This window comes from Myotis nattereri (genome assembly GCF_964212035.1).
Source record: "Myotis nattereri genome assembly, chromosome: 7".
Lineage (NCBI taxonomy): Eukaryota > Metazoa > Chordata > Mammalia > Chiroptera > Vespertilionidae > Myotis > Myotis nattereri.
Window position 1 is genome coordinate 77,702,113 of NC_138082.1, and position 19,192 is coordinate 77,721,304.

The 19,192-nt window shown below is 45.3% G+C and overlaps 1 protein-coding gene across 1 annotated transcript in view; it reads right to left on the minus strand.

The window, feature by feature from the left end:
• MGAT5 (alpha-1,6-mannosylglycoprotein 6-beta-N-acetylglucosaminyltransferase) overlaps nt 1-19,192 on the minus strand; it is a gene marked incomplete at its 3' end in the record, with an annotated part of 356,096 nt that overhangs the window by 122,155 nt on the left and 214,749 nt on the right. Inside the window, exons 4-5 of the mRNA XM_081095204.1 lie at nt 17,328-17,404; nt 16,344-16,433 (exon numbers count right to left, since the gene is read on the minus strand). Of these exons, the coding sequence (XP_080951330.1) occupies nt 16,344-16,433; nt 17,328-17,404 (167 nt within the window). The remainder of the gene's footprint in view (nt 1-16,343; nt 16,434-17,327; nt 17,405-19,192) is intronic.

The following is a 19,192-nucleotide window of genomic DNA, read 5'->3' on the forward strand; positions in this document are numbered from 1 at the left end:
TGACCCAGAATGAGGAAGGTGAGTTTTGAGGTGGTTGTTTTAGCACAGTGATAGGATAACTGGTTGAGAAGATAATTAAATCAAACATTAACCAATGTCTCCATGGGGTGGGGGTGGGGGGCATTTATTTCTGAAACCTCAGAGGATGGCGAGGACTGGGAGGAAGCCAGCATTGGCATTAACTCCACTCGTGAACCAGCCCTCCCATGAGCAACTCCCTCCTAAATAAGAGTCACTCATAACACTCGGGGCATGTCTGGCTCACGGCTAATAACTCAGCCTCCCAATCCCTGGCTCCTGTCTGATGTACCTGGACAGCTTTCACACGTGTTACTCCCAGCATAGCGTCCTACCAGGAAAGCTGGACCCCAGAATGAGCTCACTGCCTTCCTGATCTGGACGCTCTTCTACTTCAAATCACGCTTATCCTCTCCTCTCCTCCTGTGTCTCAGAACCCCACTACTGTCCTAGGTCAGCCTGTGGCCTGCCTCCTTCCACCGCTGCTTTGGCCACACTGTCCCCACTGTGACTCCCGGTGCCCCCCCGGGGACAGGATTGTGTATTTGCCCTCGGTGCAGGCACACAGGGCTGTGGTGCTGGACCCTACCACTGGCCATCCCACCCCTGCCTGACTCCTGGGCCTGGCAGTCTTGCCCCCTCTGCCAGGGTCAGGACTGTATATCCTTAAAATAGTCCACACATCACCACAGTAAGTCCAAGACTTGAAAACCATCCGAGTTGGCAACACACACAAGAATCAATTGAGAGGAGCAACACTCTAATAACCTTGGATTTGAAGACAAAGCTCCTTCCATGGAAACTGACCTTTTTAGTGCACTGGCCTCAGGCAACAAAATGAAGAGGCAGCAGAAACAGAAAAAGACCAGCCAGGCTAGACCTTAAGAACAGGAAGAGGGCCCCGTAAATTGCTTTCTCGAGAGAGGAGGTAAAAAATTTAACCAATTTGATTTTGACACCCCTCCTCCCAATGATTTAAACTTCTTTGATCTGAGAAGGTTTTGCAGCTTAATCATCAGCAATGTGAACCGAAATCCCTCAACAGAGCTCAGGTAGGTCACACGGTCAAGGTCTGTATGATGGACAATTCATTACACTACAGGGAAAAAAAGGCTGGTAGATCTGCACACAGCTCAAATTGGAATTTAAAGGTGGAAAGATGCAGTGAAATGACAGCAAGAAGTTGAGGAGATTTGACATATATGCAAGTACTTAGGTAACTGGCATAACTCTTTATAGTAAAATTCAATTCTTCTGAAAGAATAATGATCAGGCTCTATTATGGCTACTTGTCTCGTGATTAATGTTAAGTGTTTTTGCTTTAATGGATCAGTGACATAGTTTCATGCTGTATTTTTCAGAGTCAAATGCAATCAAAACTAAATGAGAAAAATGCATGAGAAGAAGTCTGAGATTATCTCTGGATGATGATGTTAAGGGTGCTTTTCATTTCCTTCTTTGGGCTAATCTGCATATTATGATTTTTACAATAAGGATTTATTAACAGAATAATTTCTAAAGGAGTTCTATTTTATAAGGATCCAATCATACTGAGGTTCACAGTATGTCAGGGTCTCTGGAATCCTATCTACACTAATACAAGACAAAGATGCCAATTGACCGTACCTTCACTATGCCCAAGCCACTCCCACCAGCCAATCAGAGCGACTATATGCAAATTAACCCAACCAAGATGGTGGCCAGCAGCCACAGAGCTGGAGCAAGCAGGAGGCTTGGTTGCCCGGGAGATGGAGGAAGCCAAGCTTCCCGCCTGCCCTGACCAGGCTGTGGCCTCCGCTCATGGCAACAAAGTTTCAATTATAGAAGATAAATAAATCCCAGATACCTGCTTCCAGCCAGCCTCCACTGGGAGCTTGGGTGGCTGGGGGCCGTGGCCAGCCTGCAAACAGCCATCAGCCCCTCACCCAGGATGGCCACACCCTCATGGGATGAGGGTCCCCGCTCGGGGCTTAGCCAGCCTGAAAACAGCCCCTCACAAAGAATGGCCAGGCACCCCAGCAGGACCCCCTACCCTGAAGGGGCTTTGGCCAGACTGCAAATGGCCCTCAGCCCCTCACCCAGGATGGCCAGGCACCCCATTGGAGACCCCCATCCTGAAGGTGCTGTGGCCAGCCTGCAAACAGCCATCAGCCCCTCACCCAGGCTGGCCAGGCACCCCAGCAGGGACCCCCACCCTGAAGGAGCTGTGGCCAGCCTGCAAACAGCCATCAGCCACTCACCCAGGCTGGACACATCCTCATGGGGTGAGGGTCCCGCTGGGGGCCTTGGCCAGCCTGCAAACTGCCATCAGCCACTCACCCAGACTGGCCAGGCACCCCAGCAGGACCCCCCTACCCAGAAGGGTGTGTGGCCAGCCTGAAAATGGCCCTCAGTCCCTCACCCAGGCTGGCCAGGCACCCCAGGGGGCCCCCCACCTGGAAGGGGCTGTGGCCAGCCTGCAAACAGCTATCAGCCCCTCACCCAGACTGGCCAGGCACTCCTATGTAATAAAAGGGTAATATGCAAATTGACCCTAAAAGCAGAACAACTGGGAATGACTAGTCACTATGACACACACTGACCACCAGGGGGCAGATGCTCAATGCAGGAGCTGCCCCCTGGTGGTCAGTGCGCTCCCACAGGGGGAGCTCTGCTCAGCCACAAGCCAGGCTGATGGCTGCCAGTACAGAGGTGGTGGTGGGAGCCTCTTCCGCCTCCTCAGCAGCGCTAAGGATGTCCGACTGCAGCTTAGGACTGCTCCCCGCTGGCAAGTGGACATCCCCCAAGGGCTCCCAGGCTGCCAGAGGGATGTCTGACTGCCAGCTTAGGCCCAATCCCCCCAGGGAGCGGGCCTAAGTCAGCAGGTGGTCATCCCCCGAAGGGTCCCACACTGCGAGAGGGCACAGGCTGGGCTGAGGGACCCCCCCTCTCCCCTCCGCCAAGTGCACGAATTTCATGCACTGGGCCTCTAGTAAACAAATAACTTTGCATCCATTCCATTGTTCAATCCCTGAGGTGTCCAGCACAGGTTAGAACCACTTTAAAGGCCTCACTTGGCAAAGAAGAACAGAGTAGGAAACAGGACTGAAAATGGAATCAGCCAAATGGATTATATGCCCAACTTTACAAACAATTAAGAATACAACCTTCAGCCATCTGGCTTTCAAGTCTTCTCATCTACAAAATGAAGAAATTGTCTGAGGTGTCCTCTTAATAATTCTAATATGCAACAAGATCTGAAAAAGGTAATTTTACATCATCCTGTCATGCCAGTTGGTTATATATCAAAAGTACATCTGACTATGAAGCTGATACAACTATTATACATCTATTAGAGGCCCGGTGCACAAAAATTTGTGCACTCGGGGGGGACGGGGGTCCCTCAGCCCGGCCTGTGCCCTCTCACAGTCTGGGACCCCTCGGGAGATAACGACCTGCTGGCTTAGGCCCGCTCCCGGGTGGCAGAGGACAGGCCCAATCCCTAGGTGCAGCCCCTGGTCGGGCTCAGAGCAGGGCTGATTGGGGAGTTGGGGCACCACCCCCTGTCATGCACAGAGCAGGGCGATCGGGAGTTTGTGATGCCACCCTCAGTCACGCTCAGGGTAGGGCCGATTGGGGGGTTGGGGCACCGTCCCCTGTCACACTCAAGGCAGGGTCGATGGGGAGGTTGCGGTGCCACCCCCTGTCATGCACAGAGCAGGGCCAATCAGGGGTTTGGGGCACTGCCCCCTGTCACTCACAGAGCAGGGCCCATCAGGGGGGTTGGGGCTCTGTACCCTGTCACGCACAGAGCAGGGCCAATCAGGGGGTTGGGGCGCCGCCCTCTATCACCCACAGAGCAGGGCCAATCAGGGGGTTGGGGCACCGCCACTCTCACACTCAGGGCAGGGCCGATGGGGAGGTTATGGCTCTACCCCATCACACACAGAGCAGGGCCCGTTGGGAGGTGGGGGGGGGGGGTTGGGGCACTGCACCCTGTCACACACAGAGCCGCAGGGCGATCGGTGGGTTTGGGCGTTGCCCCCTGTCACGCTGATCCCGGTGCCGGGAGGCCTCGCGGCTCCACTGATCCCGGTGCTGGGAGGCATATTACCCTTTTACTATATAGGGTAGAGGCCTGGTACATGGGTGGGTGCCGGCTGGTTTGCCCTGAAGGGTGTCCTGGATCAGGGTGGGGGTCCCCACTGGGGTGCCTGGCCAGCCTGGGTGAGGGCATGATTGCTGTTTGCAGCCGGTCACACATCCTTCAGGGTGGGGGTCCCCACCTGGGGTGCCTGGCCAGTCTGGGTGAGGGGCTGAGGGCTGTTTTCAGGCTGGGGGTGACTGAAGCTCCCAACCGCTCCTTTTTTTCTTTTTTCTTTTTTATTCTGGGCCAGCTTTAGCTTTGAGGCTTGGCTCCAGCTCTTAGGCCTCCGCTGCTGAAAGCAGGTTTCTGGCCTTTGTTTACAATGTTGTGATCCTGCTGGCTGAAGCCCGGGACTAAAGCCGGTTTCTGGGGTTTGGTTTAGCTTCTATATTTGTTAACATAGTTGCTTAGACTTGCAGGTCAGAGGCCTGCAGTGGCAGGGGGAACGCTGGAGTCCTCCGTCACTGAAGCAAGCAAGCCTCATGTTAGTTTCAAGCTGCCTGGCTGCTGGCCGCCATCTTGCCTGGCAGTTAATTTGCATATCTCGCTGATTAGCCAATGGGAAGGGTAGCGGTCGTACGCCAATTACCATGTTTCTCTTTTATTAGATAGGATATGCATATACACACACTGATAACATATCAAATGAAGTTGCTCATTAAGGTGTATGCTTAAAAAAAAAAAGAGAGAGAGACTTCTCTATCCCACTCCAGCCCTGGCTCACCTCCCTTTCTAAAGTTTAAAAAGCAACACAAATGGTACAAGGTAACTAGACATGTAAATGGTCCAGCTCCCTAGGCCGGTCCTATGCACCAGACAACTAAGCTCATTAATATTTTTGGCCAAACTGCTTGTTAGAAATGGATGTGTATGGGGCCAAGTAGGGAGACAAAGATAAGAATGAAGACACACTATATGAATTCAAGCACTAGGCTAAGCACTGTACACATATTATTTCATTTGGTCTGTCATTAATCCTCTAGGAAAGGCCACTAATTATGCCCAATGAAGCCACTGTCACCGGAGGACCCACGGCTGAGCCGGAAGCCATCTGCCACCCCAGAGCCCATGCGCTCCATCCCCACACAAAACCCATAGAAATCAGACATTTGGTTCCTCTAATCCCATAAGCACAGTCCAGTCTTCACTATTAGAGTGTCACTGCCTAAACTTTCTACATAAAGTCCTTCAAAGCGGGTTTTCTGTGCTCCTGCTGCACGGCAGGGCTGTAAGCTGCAATATAGCTCCCTGCTATGAAACTTGCTTGTCTGTGCAGCAAGTGGCTGTTACAGCCTGAACTGGATCACATCCTACACTAACTCAAACCCTCAGCGGTTCTCCTGGCACCTAAAATTTATACTGAGATCCTAGGGAATCTGACCTCCACCCTCACACTGCCTGTCTCGCTCAACCTGCCCTCCACACAAACCCTCCCTGCACGTCAGAATGTTTCTCCCTTGAAGGGTTGCCAGATTGGGGTGGGCATGTATGTGTGAAAAGCACATCCAGTGAAAGTAAACAATGTCTTTTTTAGTTTATGTCACACACTTATTGTTTAGAAAAAACAGTGTTTACCTGAAAGTGAAGTATCCTCTATATCACCTAGTAACCTATACCTCAGGCGTCTGCATTTTCTATTCCTTCCAGAGAGTTCTATGCATCACTCCTTGATTTCCACACTATGCTCCAACTCTTCCTCAGGAAGCCCTCCCTGACCTACCTACCTGGTTATGCTACATCCGCACTTTCCTTTTCCAGGGTGCACTGCCCCGTGGAAATCACTTCATGCACTGATTTACCAGAGTTTGCTGCCCCGTCCGTATGCAAGCTCCCTGAGGACAGGAGCTTTCCACAGCCTGTGCACTGCTCATCCTCAGCCCTGAGAACAGGGCTGGGGCATGGAGGTACTCAGCCATGATGTGCTGAGTACTGAATGAATAAATCAAAACATGACTTCAGCACTAAAGATACTCATGGTGATGATTCCCTTTTCTGTTTATGTAGCACCTATCCATTTCATCACTTTGTTAGAACCTTTCAACCATACAGAGGCAGGCAAGGCAGGCCTGACCTTGACCTCAGTGAGGAGAAACCAACGGAAAACTGAAGGGACGCTCTGGACCACAGAGGCAGGAGGTGGATCAGATGGCAATCAGGTCACCTGTCTTCTATAACACTGTCCTGCTGCCCTGACCACGGCAGGCAGGAATAATGCGAACAGAAAGTATGGACCCTACCATGTGCAAAAGAGAACCAAGGGCTGGAGAGATCCATGCAAGTTCTGCTCAGGTTGTCAGGGAAGGGGCAGGACGTAAACAGAAGCTGCAGTATGTTTTCAACCTGCCATAACACCAGCAGGGCTCTAATGAGAGCATGTCAGTTGTAAAAATTCATCCCAACCCACTATAGGAGAGCTGTCAATTTCCTTTACACAGGAGAGGCAGCGAATGAATTCCTCTGGAGTCAACCACACAGACAATGCATAGAAATGCTGCTTGTACCGCCCCCGCCCCCCCCAAGGCAGACGTCCTGCTGTGCACTGCGTAGGGGCAAACGGGCCCCCAGGACCTGTCCAAACCGAGGACACTTCAACAGCCAAAATCACCCAATTTATAGAAGTAGTTACATTGTAGAAACCAGGGATATAGTTCCTCTTTTGTGTTGATGTGCAATTTTGCCTAAATCATAGATCCAGGCAAATAATTCTGAGTGACAATGGGAATAAAAGATGGGCAAGAAAGCTGTGCCTCCTAATATAATTGGTTCATTCTATTCTAATAGCCTTATGTGATCTCTTGTACTCCCTTATAAATATATTAAAGAACATTATATTAAAATTGTTCGTAAGTGCTCAAAATGCCCCTGCTTAATATCTCAAAATGAATGTTTTAGTAGATTTTAATGTAATAAATTTTACAATATGTTTTTCCAAAATTAGAAAGTTGACAACTGGGAGATATTACTACTCAGATCATGCAAACAAAAAGCTATCATCTATTTATAAATTGTTTTAAAAAGAATCATTCATTCAATAAACCTATTTGCCAGGCACCATTATACCTGTGAACAAACAGACAAATCTCTCTGGAGATTACTTTCCAAGCACTTGTTCTTGATGTTGAATATTGATGGTCACCCCAGGACCTTTGCATTTACTGTTACCACTGTCTGCTGAATGAACAACCCTGGCCGACATCTGCACCTCTTCCTCTCTCACCTCCTGGTGTTCATACAACATCCTCTCCTCTTCTCAGTGGAGCATTTCCTGACCCCTCCATCTAAAACAGACACCATCACTAGCGTGAGCATTTCTTCCCTCCCTCTCCTGCTGTATATTTCTCCATGGCACTTAACTAGAATATAAAAGATATATAGTTTACTTTTTAATTTGTCTGGCTCTTCCTACAAAACATACCCTTAATGAGGAATGTTTACCTTTCTGTTGGTTGTTACAGCCCCTGTACCCAGAAAACCCAAGAGCTCTGAAGGCCCTTGGCACGCAGACAGTGGCTCAGTGTTGCTTCCCACTAAGACAGCGGTTCTCAACCTGTGGGTCGCGACCCCTTTGGCGGTCGAACGACCCTTTCACAGGGGTCGCCTCAGACCATCCTGCATATCAGATGTTTACATGACGATTCATAGCAGTAGCAACATTACAGTGATGAAGTAGCAACAAAAATAATTTCATGGTTGGGTCACAACATGAGGAACTGTATTTAAAGGGCCAGAAGGTTGAGAACCACTGCCCTAAGAGGAAGCGAGGTTCTTCGAGAATTGGTGGATTCCAGATCTAGGGCATAAATTGTGTAAGATGAACCTGGAAAAGCTTATGATACCAGGTAGCAAAAAACAAACAAACAAAAAACTATTACAAACTACGAGAGTCATGGCAAGAGGACTCAGAAGACAATACAAAGCAGCTCCCTCTGGCTAAGGAAGGGGCAATTTGAGAACCAGTAAGAAAATAACTGAAATATATTGAACATATCAAATGTTTCAATCAATGACTTCATAATGATGATAAAGTGTACAAGTGAATGAACAAATTATAGTTCATAGTGAAGATGCTAGGAAAACAAGAGAGATAGAAAAACGATTTTCTACACGAACTATCCCTCAGAGTAACCAAATACCGGATGAGGAGTAATTTCTCTTCACAGAGGTATTCCTGAAAGATTAAGAAGGAACCCAGGCACTGATCATCAAGGACAGATAACATCACAAAAAGAGAGATAACCAGGCATCAATGTGCCTCCTGACAGAATATCATCCAGGGAGTGAAGCACTCTTACAAAAAAATATTTAGCCTGACTCAGATCAAGCCTCAGATCTAACCATCAATTTACAGGAAATACAAAAGGCTGGGAACCAGGCTATCCAACAACATGGGGATGGAATAAAATGCAGATGATAACAAATTCTCTAAGGCACACAAAGAAGTTCCTTCAACAAAAGTCACCAGGAGGGAAGTAAAGAGATGAGGGGAACCTAAAATTAAAGAGAGACTTTAGAGATACCAACTATTGTAATATATGGTTCTTACTTGAAAGTCAGTATAAATAAATAAACTTTAATTTACAAGATAGCCTAGAAAATGTGAATACTAACCTGATATTTTATGAAATTAAGGCATTATGTTATTTTTTTATATGAAATGGTATTGGCAGTCATAATGGGAATAGTTATATATTTTAAAAGAGTCTATTTTAAAGTTACTTATTGAAACATTCACACATGAGATGACATTTGGAATTTGCTTCAACATAATGGAGGGTGGAGATTATTAATGAAATGCGATTGGCCATGAAACAACAATTACTGAATCTGAGTCATGGGCACAAGGGGGTTCGTTACACCCTTCTCTTTCATATCTACTTGTAATTTTCCATATTAAAGTTACCATATTAGGTTTAAAACATAAAAATTTTACAATTATTTTATTGGCATACAAAAGAAATGACAAGAGACAATATTTAAAAGTTTGTTAAATAAAAGCAAATTGGCGATGAAAGCACTGAAGCCTCTCTCTGCCACATGTATTCCAAGGAGCAGAGATGATGGTTTGGGCTTTGGCAAGTCCTGTCATTTCTAATTTTTATATGGTGGAGGCCAGAGCAAGGAGTGGCAAATACAAATGTTGCAGTACCTGAAACTTACCATCAGGGGTGTCACTAAAAAGATAAACTTAGGAGAGGAGAAAGGTTGCAGGGAGAGAATTGAGAGATCAGTTAGGCTTACTGGTCTATAAACACAGAGCTATTTAAAAAAAACACACAAAAAAAACCTTTTTCTAAGGATGTCTTAGAATTCAGGTAATAAGAACAACAAAAACACAGAGATGAAAAAGATACAAATAAAGGATGAACTAAAAAAGGGAAAGATCATAAATCTCCCCCCACCCCCTCCTTTACTGTCAAGAAATATTATCTCACAGAAAGGGAATTTCCTATTGCAAATGCTAAACATTTAAAAGGTGTGTGTTGGTGTCCTCAGACAACAGTCTAGTGATATTTTCAAGTACTCCTGACTTGTCCCAAAATGTCAGGTATGTGTTTTTTCATTCAAGTTTTCCCCAGCAACCTAAATAGTCAGTTCTTTGTTGCTGCTCACTTTGACAAATTAGTCTGTGCAACACCATTTCCAAGTTATCTTTAGCAGCCAACACAGCCCATAAATCCAAATCATTGTGCTAGTTATTAGGATTTCATTTCATGCTCGCATTCACAAACATTTAAGCTTTCAACCTTTGCTGTTGGGCATTAATCTTGGCATTAATCAAGAGATTAAGTATGCTGAATTTAAACTCAAGGTTAATAGCATGCTCAGCCAATATTAGTTTTACATATTGCCAAGGGAGAACAGAAAGAGGCAAAGACCTTTATGCCTGTTGTCCATGCCGTAGAAGAAATAGACTGATGAGTAAAGCATGAAATTGCTTCTTTGTTTCTTTATGAGGGAGTCACACACACATGCATGCATACTCACTCATTCAGTCCAAATTGGCATTTGAAGCAACAGCCTGTACACATCCTAAGACCCAGCAATCAATCATTGGGCAATTTGATTATTTCAGAGCATCTGTAATTGCAATGGCAACAGAAATGCTTAAAAAAAACACCCAAAAAACCCAAAAACCCAGCACAACAAATTAAGAAGTCTGGAAAGGTATGATGATTGCTAGTTGCTAGAATAATTGTATAAATAGAAAAAAAAATATCTGTGTGTCTAATATATCAGAATCACCTATCAATATAATATCAACAGGGGGAAAGACATTCATTCTAAATTTCATAAAAGCTGAAAGCAGTAAAAGGCTTGGCGTAGGGCTAAGTTAATATACTTGAAACAATGACAGAGTAATTACTTTATAGGGCCTTGTCTCTATAATGGAAGTTGTTACATGGTTCACAAAAAAAAGATACAGAAAATGAACTGCCCGATGATCTGGAAATGCAAGGTGGCCTAATTCATTCACTCCCACCACCTGGAATGACTGAGCACATGGTTTTCATGAGTTATCCTCAGGAGAATCGGTGCCGTTTCTTTCATGGTGGGTAGGGTATCAATATTGTGAGTATTTGAAAATTAGCAATGAAGACTGATTCATGGGAACTAGGTAAATGAGAGCTATAGTTCAAACACAGATGCATTTGAGCATAGAACTGAGTGCAAAGCCAATGGCAGCAAGTCACCTAGCTGAGTTCAGTTTTACTCTGACATGAAGGGGCAACAGTAATGAAAGTGCAGAAGTACTGGGCAACATATCCTCCCAGAGCCTCTGCGACTGTCTTTCTATTACTCAGAACCGGGGAGAGGTTTAAATGACATTGTGTATTTGAGGTGTCTGGTGTATAGTGGGGCTGAATAATGTTTTATTCTTCTGCAACCCAACAAGGGTAAGGACTAAACTTTTATTACCACATCCAGTCCCTAATAAAGTATTACATAGCAAGCATCTGTGGGGGTTTTGTAAGGGGAAATGGCTTTACTTCCTGGAATTTACCAGAAATGATTTGTAGACTACAAATTGGCGAGGGCAAAGGTAGTTTATAATCCCATAATTCAGTGAAAGTTGGCACACTGAGACACCCAAGGGAAAGACAAACGAAGGAACAGTGTCATCTCCTAAGACTGGTCTGAATCCAAATGCTTCAATTCAACTGGTGACTGACTATATAGGAGGCATTTTATTTCATGTCCTTTTTTATCTGTCAAAGTTCTGAAGTTAAACATAGAAGGAAACAAGAACTGGCTTTTCAATAAGTATTGAGGAAAGAATAAAAGTCACTGGTACACCTGTTGATCAAGTACACATCAAATGAAGGTGTCTCTCTTAATCATTTTTTCCAAATACAAGAGAAACTTGGCATATGATACAGGTTAAATGAAGAAGGAAAGTTTTCAAGAAATCAAGAGGGAAAAAAATGACAAAAACAGCACCACAAATCCTTAGATGTTGTCCAGAATTTTAAAAATACTAGAATGAAATTAATTGGCTTCAGAAAACATCTCTAATAATTTCATATTAACAAAGGTAGGGGTGCATACCTATTCCCTTCATACAGCTCACAACCTGAATCAAACAGAAGTGTCCTATCCAGAAAAAAGAAGCCCGTGGGAACAGCTAAATTTCTACATTACCAGAAGTCAAGGAATCTAAAATTAAATTAGATCCTGGTGAGTGAGAACCAGAAAGTGATTCTAATTCAGAAACGAACTTAAGGTCCCACATAAAATGTCACAAGCATGTGATGCCCCACAATTGTCCTAAAAAAAATAACAACATTAAAAACCATAGAAATATTATGATGGGGAATGAATGCGATATACTACTTATATTTGTCTGACAAGCCATAGAATAGAACTAAAATGAGAATGTACTAATCAAGTAAGATTATAAAAATATTTACATAAAGCTATCTATGTTAATCTGAACAAATGTTAAACCCAGCTTGTTACTCTGATTTTTCTCTCAAAGCTAGAGCTTGAATCAAGTATTTTTAGCATACTTTACAATTCTGGATTTTCTGTTCCTATTTGAACCTAGGAAGCAGCCTAGCCTCAAGGCCCAGTTGACACCAACCACTCAGTGAACAGGAATTCCATTTCCAAAAAAGCCCAGATGGCCAACTCAAGAATGCTGACTATAAACATCCATATTAAGGCCTAGGGGAAAATGTCCTGCACAGTCTATACATCCTGCATGTCCAAAGCCCCTCCCACTAATTTCTTTGTTCTGCTTTCCCTCTCCAACCTGGTAAAACCCTAGCTTGCACTGAGATGTTAAGATGAGTTTGGGGATGAGGGTCCCTCATCTTCTCAGGTTGCCAGCACTTGAATAAACCTCTTTCCTTCTCACCAGCACCTGTCTCATGAGTTTGGTTTTTGTTGAAACAGGCAACCAAACCTGGGTTTGGTTATAGTACCAGTTAGGTTTATTGTCATCTATCTGCTAGGCCCATATACACTCAGGAATCCTCAAGGTAGGATCCTTTCAAAATAAACAAACAAAATAAAAACTATTATTTTACAAAGGAAGAAGCTAAGAAACAAAGAGGGTAACTTTTTCAAAAGCATAGAGTTGAGAAAGAATCAGAAACACAAGTTGAAGTCAGGTATGAGGTGCTCTGTAAGTCAGTACTTCCTACGGGAGTAGCCATATTGGTGAAATTCTCCTCTTAACTCTTATAGGGTAACCTACTGAGATGCTATGATAAAATGAAAAAGTTTTAAAAGAATAGTTTCAAAGTTATTTTCAGGTTAAAACACTGAAAAAGAAGCCCCTAAGTTGTCTTCCCAGAAGAATTATTTCCACCCTCCTGGTTAAATTACCTGCACCCACTCTTCCTCTTCCATTATTCTCTTAAGATTATGAATGCATAACAATGTGCCAAGAAAATGAGTTCTCAGTAATTGTTGACAATCAATGAATATCATAGTTGTTCAATAAGTGCTCACTGAACTGAATTCAACTGAACAAAAAGAAAAATTAAATCATCTGCATAAGAAGAGATTGGGATAGAACCATTTCACATTTCTGAAAGGAAACACCCAGGCTCCACTATTAAGTATATATGATCTATTAGGTCTCTCTACAGCTCTGTCTGCTCCACATCCTCGCAATTTACCTTCCCTGGAATCTCACTATTCTCTCCTCTTAGCTACATCTTCCCTTTAGGTGAATGAGAATAGGGTGGCCGTTTCAAAGGAAGGGAACAAGGTCACAAATAATCACAGTCCTTTTCCATCTGGGCCATTCTCTCACACCATCCGAGAAGGCAAAAGGCTGGAGTGGGAATGTAAAATCCTCTACCTTTACCTCAACAACCCACCCCAGCATTCCAAACTCTCAAGAAAGCATGAAATTAGCTCAGCTTGTCAATCAGGGAGCACAGTTGGACTCCAGCTAAATTCTATCAAATGGAAGGGGAAGAAAACTTTGGAAAATTAAACTGAACAAGGAACCTTTTTCTCAGGGCAGGCAAGGCGCTTCTAATGACTTCTCACTGGAGGGAAGTTCACCAGGGACCCTGGCCTTCCTCCTCAGTAGAAGATGGGCCTCAGGCCACCTAAGCTAGAAACATTCCAACAAGAGCTACAGAATCAATTTTCCAGCAGCCCGCTAATGAGGAGCATCACACACCCAATTCCCCGTGCTTTTAATTTCCAAAAGGTATTTTAACTGTCATTTGAGCTGAGGATCCCCAGGATCCCTGTAGGGTGGCCATGCGGCAACCTGTCAAAAAACAAAGTCTGCCTGGATCTTACAGAGGCAAGAGAAGTGAAGGTGTAGGAAAGGGACAAACCCACAGAAGCCAGGGCCATATGCCCTGAAGCCCTATTGTTTGGCCCCCATCCCCCAAAGCTGTCCCTGTCACTTCATGACACAGAAAAGAGGCACCTGAGTCCCACAAGAAAAACTATGGGAAAGCATTTCATTTGGCCTCATAATAGAGGCATTCTCCTCCTTGTATGGCAGCTCCAGGGAGCAGTTATTCACTAGTGGTCAAAGGGCAACTACATACAAAACTGGGGGAGAGAATGAAAACGAAATGGCAGCCAAGAGCCTGCCAAGTGCACATCCTCTGAAATGAGCCAGCACCATTTCCATAAAGGTGGAGGCGAAGCCAGCGAGTTTTAATTTCCTACTCAGTTCTTACATGTACCTTGCCTGGGATAAAGTCTTAACTCTATTCCGCTACTTGATTTTCCTAAAGATGACATAAGATCATTAAAATATGTGGTCTATAAAATGATCTGCAACTCTTTAAAAAACTGCTATTCAAATTGAACAGTACAAGTAAAAATGAAATTCAGATAAGAAGGAGAAAATTAACTCATTCTGTAAGTAAATAGCTAATTTTGCCAACAAGCACAGGAAAAGATGCTCAGCATCACTAATTATTAAGGAAATGCAAACCAAACCACAATGATACCACCGCACCCTCATTAGGATGGTTACTATAAAAAATAAACAACCCCCCACCCATAACTCATAAAATAACAAGTGTTGGTGAGGATGTGAAGAAACCGGAAATCTCGTGCACTGTTGGTGAAAATATAAAATGGTGCAACCACTTCGGAAAAGTTTGGAGGTTCCTCAAAAAACAGTAAGGAGATTCACCCTATGAGCCAGTCATTCCACTTCTAGATATATACTCAGAAGAACTGAAAGCAGGGTCTCACAGTTATGTGCACACCTATGTTCACAGCAGCATTATTCACGATAGCTAAAACGTGGAAGCAACCCAGTGTCCATCAACCAATCAGTGGATAAGCAATATGTGGTATATAATACAACAAAATATTGGTCAGCCTTAAAAAGGAAGGGAATTCTGACATGGCTACAACATAGAAAAACCCTGAGAACATTATGCTAAGTGAAATAAGCTGATCATCAAAAGACAAATAGTGTATAATTTCACTTATACGAGTACTTGGAGTAGTCAAAACCATAGCAAATGATGGGGCTGGAAAGGAATAGAAAACTACTGCTTAATGGGCACAGTTTCATGTTTGCAAGATGGAGGGTTCTGGAGGTAGACGGATGGTGGTGATGGCTGCTGGGCAATATGAATGTATTCAATGTACACTTAATGGTTTAGGATATTACATGCATTTTACTGCATTTCTTTTAATGAGGAAAAAAATTAGTTAGCTAAACCTGCTTTTCCCTCAAAGAAAAAAAAGTAATCCTCCTAGGGCCGTGGTCGGCAAACTGCGGCTTGCTAGCCACATGGGGCTCTTTGGCCCCTTGAGTGTGGCTCTTCCTAAGCCTTAGGAGTACCCTAATTAAGTTAATAACAATGTACCTACCTATATGTGGGGAGCCGATATAGGGTTAAGCCTCGGACTGACCTGTTGGCAAAGTCACAAACAGGTCTTCCGAGTCTTAAACAACCCAGTCCGAGAGGTGGCCGCTGATTTACACGTGCTATCATTTAAAAAATAAAAAAGGGAATTTGCTGGAAGCCAGTCCATCCTTGCTGCTTGACACAGTCGCTGCAGGGAAGAAACATCTGCACAGCATATGTTTCAAGGGGCCTGGCGTATATGGCATACTGTTCTTAATATGTTTGCTCCCCTACTTAGCGATATGTGTTTTAACCATGGTCACCTCTCTGGGAAAGGTTGTTTCCCCAGGTGGGGATTTTTCCCTGGAATTAGGGATTAACAGGACTAAGGAAGGGAATCAGTAAAACCCCTTAACTAAGTGCCAGGTGGGTAGTTAATCACTTTAACTATGAACAACCTTGGAATGGAGATAACAAATGCCCTAACCTTTGGAATAGAATGGATAGGATTAAAATCAAATGGTATAAATACAGATGTAACAGGACAATAAAGGGAGAACCTCCCTATGCTGATCAACTGAACACTGCCTCTGTGTCATTCCTTCTTCGCCGACTCCGTCCACACCTTTGGGGAACTCCTGGACCTGCTGGGGTTGGACCCCAACACCTATATAGTTTAAGTTTAAAAAATTTGGCTCTCAAATTTCAATCGTTGTACTGTTGATATTTGGCTCTGTTGACTAACGAGTTTGCCGACCACTGTCCTAGGGGGCAGAGGAAAGTAATGAAGAAAGAAATCACAGGTCTATCATGTAAAAACATTAGCTGTTTTCAAGCTCTTCGAATACTGGGCGTGGCTGCACAATCTGTTAACCACATCCATCCACCCCTCCTAAGCCACTCACCTCACTGAGGTAAATAAAAAAGGAGCAGGTGGACCCATCCACTCCGTAGTCTGCGTAGCAGGGATCCGAGCGCCACATATCTTTCATCCACTGAAACAACAAGAGCCAGGTAAGAACACCTCTGAATGGCCTGTTCCTGGTGACCCGCCCACCTGCTGATAGAGGAGAGGGCCTAAGCTCAGTCGCTTAGCTGAGGTCAGGATGACAGACGCTGAGCCCCTGCATGATCCACAGATGCACTGACCTGAGCTGGGCCTTGGCAGACGTGCTTAGTTAGAGTGGAGAGAGGCCGGGGACACGCCAGGCAGCGAAGCCCAGGAGAGGCAATGGCTAGGAGAGTTTTATCAAGAGAAGGTGCCTAATGGGACCCTGCACCCCAATCCCCTCTGTGCAGAAAGCTGGTGTCACCAGCATAGCAGTTTCTTTCGGGAAGAGGACATGAATGAATGCGGGAGTCCCAAAAGGAGACCATGTGAACATTTCTGGGGTTTGGTCTCCCCCTCCTAACTGTACTCCGGAACCGAAACTTTTCTCTGGGAACCACTGAGCAGGGGAGTAGGGTCTCCCCAAGGACAGGCCATATAAATAAGGTTTTAAAAATGTTAAGATCATGGTCAAGTGTCTCTGGGTATTCAATTGCAAATGCAAATATGACGTTTAAATGACAACCTGGAGACCTCAGAAATGGGGCCCCAGGGATGGGAGAGAGATCACCTGCTGGAACCTGGGGACATGAGGAAAGGCTGCTTCAAAGACACAGAAGGGGACCAAGCTGGTCCAGGCTCTTTCAGTCTGACCAGTTAGAGCCACTGTTGACTACTCCCATGGAGTTGGCACAGCAGGGAGGAGTTGCCATGGCCACAGCCACAAACAAGCAGGACTGCAGCAGCCCTTGCATGACTCCCTTAAAGGGCTTGCTCTCCCTTTAAGGAAGGGCATGCAGAATGAGGATGATGGAAATACATACACATCACTTGACCTTACCTTGATTTTCCCCTCACAGTGGGGGTAGCCATCCATAGGAGGCAATACACATTTTTCTTGAGCTCCATTAATGATATCTGTAAAGGATGAAAAAGGACAAAGGATACCATGAAGTTTATGAAAAACAAGCCTAACATCCATGCTGTGACCCATGTAACCTCCAGTTGGCAACAGGTCTGACCTGACCTGAGGAGGCCAACCTACGGCTGACCAGAAACCCATGATGTGTGTGGCCCAGCTTGGAAGGGTGAGCTACACCAGTGGCCGGCAAACTGCGGCTCGAGAGCCACATGCGGCTCTTTGGCCCCTTGAGTGTGGCTGTTCCACAAAATACCGACTTCTGCGCATGGGCCAGGAAGTTTCAATCGCACTGTACGTGCGCCCGCATGTGGTATTTTGTGGAAGAGCCACACTCAAGGGGCCAAAGGGCCGCATGTGACTCGCGAGCCGCAGTTTGCCGACCACGGAGCTACACCAACCAGAGGGGCTGCTTGGAAATCTGCAAGTGGGAAACTGAGCAACCAAAGAAATAGGGAGCGGGAAACAAAGCCATGGGCCCCACCAGGTGATGCAGACAAACTGAGGTAACGAGCAGCTTCATGAAAATGCATGCTCAAGCAGAGGCAGCCAGCAGGGGAGAGGTGAGCAGAACCCATGTGGGGGGAGCAGAGAGCCCTGAGATACGTCTGTGATGTAGAGCCTCTTATGGACCCAGTTCTTAAATTGCCTCTAGGATCTCCTACTGCTTCAAATATCTCCTCACCACAAGCTCCCTTTCTACTAGCTAGCCCAAGTGCATTCCTATTCCTTGTAACTACCGAGTAAGAATAAAAAGAATGCCTTTAAGAAGCTTTCCGTTTAGTGGTGAACAACAGATGAATAATTAAACAGCTGAGCGGCATGACAGACACCATGCTCAGGTAGGGCAAGGGCAGGACGCCCACCCCACCCTCTAAGGGTCAAAGAAGGCTTCCTGGGTCCAGCACAGCTTGGCTGAGGTGTGAAGATGAAGTAGGAGCAAGTCGGGTAGGGACAAGGGAGAGATGGTGATCAGGCACCGAGGTGGTTCCAAACGCAGGGGCCACCCTGCTGGAATGACAGTGTGAGGTGCGGGGAGGTCAGACAGGACAAGCAGGCAGGGCCCACATCGGAAGGCCTTAGCACCAAGATCGGGACCCTGGTCCCTGTGCCAAGGGTGTGACAGCTTTGAGGAGGGAATGGTTGGGTCAGACTTTTGTGTAGGAATGACCACTTTAGCAGGACAGCCCTAAACCTACACGCTTCTCTTTTTGGGCCTACTATATTTACCAGAACTGCGGGGAAAATGTCACCATTCCTTATGCTGATAGTTTTCCATCTACACAAAGTACTAATGATAAATTAGATCCCAAGCCACAGTACCATTCGACAGTGGCACACAAGTGGCGCTGGTGGCTGCTGGGGCGGAAAGGGGGGTTTGGGTGGTATCTCTCCCTTGAAAACCAGTTCTTTTGAGAGTCTGAAGCAGAGACATTTTTTTAGCTCTTGATTCAGTGTTTTCAATAAGCATTCCACTTGCTAAGAAGGATAACTAGAACATAACACCAATATATTTTCATAGATTGGAGGCACTGCCATTTAACAGTCAATATGGAAGGTACTTAGCTTGTCGAAGTCACTGTCTATAAAATCGGAATAACCATACTCTGCTTCACCCAGCTCCCATTTACTAAGTTAACACTGAAAAAGTCCGGCACTGCTAACAACTGGTACACAGACCAGAACCCACACTTAGAAGCTGGCATTTGCTATGCAATCGGACACAACTTTCACTCACCACATGCAGGAAAACGTATTTTGAGTGCACAGTCACTCTGGAAGCACTC